General features: G+C 55.1%; 1 protein-coding gene across 1 annotated transcript; it reads left to right on the top strand.

The window, feature by feature from the left end:
• The first annotated feature begins 384 nt into the window (after positions 1–384).
• On the top strand, positions 385–2,748 carry LOC100831487 (dirigent protein 22-like). Its single transcript, XM_003559889.1, has 2 exons — positions 385–750; positions 2,722–2,748. The coding sequence occupies exons 1-2, from the start codon at positions 385–387 to the stop codon at positions 2,746–2,748; spliced, it is 393 nt and encodes a 130-aa protein (XP_003559937.1).
• The last annotated feature ends 1,376 nt before the right edge of the window (positions 2,749–4,124 follow it).

The raw sequence follows: 4,124 nt of genomic DNA on the forward strand, positions 1-4,124 counted from the left end.
TGTGCATCGATGGATGCAGAGACCGGGATGTCTTTCTTTTCGAAAAGAAAAAAAAAAGAGTTGTACAGCCTACAGCCATGTACTACGTCCGGTCTTGCTTGTGACGTGCAGGTCAGTGAAGCCGTGAGAGTGTGAAACCTATATATAGTAGCATGAACTGAGAACCTAGAGCAGCAAGTTCGATCGTATCCATCAGCTGCGCCCTCCTTTGCATAGCATCTTCTTCTCTGCTATTTCAGCCACTGTAAACGCCCTGACTTCCACCTTGCCGCTGCTGTTGCTCGGCTTCCTGCTGGTCGCCGTGTCGTCGCCGCCGGCTCTTCTCCTCGCAGCAGCTGCGCGCCCCGGCAGCAAGCTGACGCACATTCAGTTTTACATGCCACGATGCTCAGGTCCGTGGAGTCCCCGCTGGGCCGTGACTCCATGTTCGGGTCGGTGAACGTGCTCGGCAACGAGCTGCGCGATGGGCCGGACCGCGCCAGCTCCAAGCTCGTGGGCCGGTTCCAAGGCCTTTTCGCCGGGGCTGGGCTCATGAGCCCGCCGGGCCTGATGTCATCGTTGAACGTGGTGTTCTCGGCGGGCAAGTACAGTGGGAGCACGCTGGCGTTGCTGGGTCCCCTATTGGATTTCGAGGCCCCAGTCGAGCGGGCCTTGGTGGGCGGCACCAGGGACTTCAGGATGGCGCTTGATAAGATTGACCTTTACGTGATGATCCGTCCTACCAATGTCGTGGTGGTGTCACGGCAGATGGCATGGAATGGTTTATCTTGGTGCCGACGGACGAAGGAGAAATCGGAGGAGGGAGGACGTGAAGGAAAACACGCACAAATACAAGCACACACAGATTTACCCAGGTTCGGAGCCCTCTTACCGAGGTAAGACTCCTACTCCTATTTTGTTGTATTAGCCGAGATAGCAAACTTAACAATGGCGCTCCTTGAGCTGTATTCTCGAGGAAGAAGAAAAAAAAGGGGAAACCCTAGATGCCTAAGTCTTGGATCCCTCTCCTGGGAAGGGTAATACTCTATTTATGAACCGTCCATGTCACACTGACATACGGGCCGGAGCTTAACGTTATCTTCTTTGGGCCCCGCCGGGCACGCGCCTTGGTTCCCTCCGGGTGGCGCGGGGACAAGACAACTTTACTTTTCCTAGCGCTCTGCAACAAGTACAGCAGTCATCTGCCGGCTTCCGTCAAAGATTCTCTTTCAGTGCTTCTCCGCGCAGTCGCCTGGCACCGCAACGTAAGCGGCGACTACTTTTTCGTGATAAAGACAGCGCTGCTTTACTTTACGCCACGCGGTAAGGATAAGACCGTTGAGACATCTCGGCGCCAGCCGAAATCAGAATATTCGTCCTTATCCTGCAATCTTATAAGACAAGATAGTCATGCCGACATACACTTGGTATGCCGTCTTAGCAATAGTTTGACTTAACGATGCCAGCATACACGACTATGCCAACTTTGCCTTCGTCTTCTCGGCTAAAGCGTGTCATCATGACCCTATCCGGGGTCATTCTCCCGATGTCGTGGTGGTGTCATGGCAGATGCCATAGGATAGATTAACTTGGGGCCGATGGACGAAGGAGGATCCGGAGGAGGAAGGACATGAAGGGAAACACGCAAGAATACACAATCACACACAGATTTACCCAGGTTTGGAGCCCTCTTGCCGAGGTAAAACTCCTACTCCTACTTTGTTGTATTAGCCGAGATAATAAGCTCTACAATGGCGCTCCTTGGGCTGTATTCTTGCGGAAGAAGAAGAAGAAGGGGAAACTCTAGAACGTCTAAGTGCTCGATCTCCTCTACAGGGAGGTGTAGTGCTCTATTTATGGGCCAGGCATGTCACACTGACATGCGGGCCAAGTCTAACGTCACCTTCCTTGGGCCCCGCAGGGCACGCATCTCGGTTCCCTCCAGGCAGCACCGTAGGGGACAAGACAACTTTACTTTTCCCTGCCAGCCTGCAACGGGTACAGCTATCCTCTGCCGGCTTCCGTCATAGATTCCCTTTCGGTGCTTCTCTAGCGTGGTCTGACACCGGTACGCGGGCGCAGACTGCTTTTCTGAGACGATGATGGCGCTGCTTTACTTTGCACCGCGTGGTCAGGACAAGACTGTTGAAGGACCTCGGCACCGCCGAGGTCAAGGGTGGCTCGTCCTTATCCTGCAAACTTACAAGATAAGAAAACTATACCGGCATATGCCCGGGATGCCGGCTTATCGTTACTTTAACTTTATGATGCCAGCACACGTTGCTATGCCGGTTTTGCCTCCGTTATCTCGGCTAGAGTTGTGTCGCATGACCCTACCTAGGTTCATCCCCCCGACACTAGTCCCCGAAGTTGCTGTGGTCCGGCATAGAAGGATGTCGGGCTGCGACAGTTTCCCATAGACAGACCACTGACACCTACCTGGGTCTAGCTGAGAGGAAGGCTGAGACAACCCCACGTCCTCCTAGCCGAGATCAATTCGTTCCGGAACTCCAAGTTGGTGTGCTTATCCAGCCCTTAGCCGAGATTCTTTCTTCTCCATGATCGACAATTAAAAACTTACCTCTGCCGACATAACCACCGCCAACGGGAGGATAAGGCCTGAGTTACTGCCACCGCGCTTCTTAAGGCGAGCGTGCTGTCGCGTCGGACAGTAAAGCCGACAGAGCCTTTAAGGATAGAACTTCGGTTCCCACGCGAACATTTATTCTCCGGATCTTGCAGGATTCTCGGCGGCACGCCGCGCAGTAACCGAGCGTGCGCCTTGATGGGAATAACTGTCCCAAATCGAGCGCAATCTTCCCGTTAGCCACTAAGGTGGCGGGCACGGGAAACCCGGACCCCATTACTGCGCCGCGAGTATAAGAAGAGGAGGAGGGCGTGGGCAAAAAAACCTTCACAGTCCTCACTCCCTTCGTTCTCCTCTGTCTTCCCGTTCCTTCCGCACTCCTTCGCCACTGCTAGCACCAAGCTCGCCCGCCGCCGCGGTTCCTCACCTCCGAGCTCGCTGTCATCGATTCGCTCGCATCCATCTGGGCCTCCGCTGCATTAGCTTGCTAGCCCGAGTCTCGCGCGAGCACCACCTTCGATAAAACCTCCAAACCCTAGATCTGTTCTCCTGTAATGGCGTCTTCTTCCCGCAACCCCACCGTCGACCCTGCTGCTCAGGAGGAAGAGAGGACCAGCTCTAAGCGCGCCACCTGGGAGGGCTCTGACGTGACTCCGGCTGACATCCAGTGGCTCCGCCGCTCCCGGATGATCCCGGAGGAGGTCGAGTGCCGGGTTCCCGACGATGAGGTTGTGCAAACTCCGAAGCTCGGTGAGCACGTTGTTTTCCTTGCGCATTTTGAGTGCGGTTTCACCCTTTCAGCTAGCGATTTCTTTAGGGCTTTCTTAGATTTCTTTGGCCTCCAGCCGCACCACCTTCCGGCGAATGCCATCCTCACTCTTTCGGCATTCGTCACTTGCTGTGAGGGCTATCTCGGCCTCTGGCTCTCCATCGACCTGTGGTCCCGGTACTTCATGTTCCAGCCACAGGTTCTTCCCGACAAGGAGAATCCCGGCGCCGCGAAGCCGATGACCCAATGCGGCGCCGCCACCGTCGTTCCTCGCCGTAACTCGGTTTTCCCAAGGATCCAGGGTCTTGAGTCATGTAAAAAATGGCTCAAGACCTTTTTCTATGTCAAAAACTCCTCTTCGGCCGACAAGATCAACCTGCCAGGGTGTGAAGTCGGCGCCCCGGAAGAGAAGAGGAACTGGTCCTTCGACCCTAAGGAGACCAATCCGGAGGTCAATGAGATCCACACCGCCATCCTCGAGCTCAAGGAGGAGGGGATGACGGCCGATGATCTCCTGGCGATGTTTGTGTAACGGCGGCTGTGCCTGCTGCAGTGCCGGTCACAAAAAATGTGCTTCTACAGCGGTTAGCTCGACCCGCACCGAGTGTCTACAGTCCGGCTTGACCAGACTGAAGTCCGGTGCCGGGTTAAAGCAATTGCGAAGACCAGCCTGCCGGAGCAGTGGAGCTGGGGTATGCCGGCGTACAGCCGGAAGCACCGAGCGCCCCTGGTAGGTTTTTCGTTTATATGTAACTTCTGCTCTCATCCGATATAAGATTATACCGGACT

Source organism: Brachypodium distachyon, chromosome 1, assembly GCF_000005505.3.
Source record: "Brachypodium distachyon strain Bd21 chromosome 1, Brachypodium_distachyon_v3.0, whole genome shotgun sequence".
Classification (NCBI taxonomy): domain Eukaryota; kingdom Viridiplantae; phylum Streptophyta; class Magnoliopsida; order Poales; family Poaceae; genus Brachypodium; species Brachypodium distachyon.

Excerpts from the sequence above, each read along its gene's own strand:
- LOC100831487 (XM_003559889.1), top strand. The coding sequence starts at position 385 with ATGCTCAGGTCCGTGGAGTCCCCGCTGGGCCGTGACTCCATGTTCGGG. Across the intron at positions 751-2,721 it reads TGGTGGTGTCACGGCAGATG|GATTCTCGGCGGCACGCCGC; the intron begins GCATGGAATGGT and ends CGGATCTTGCAG.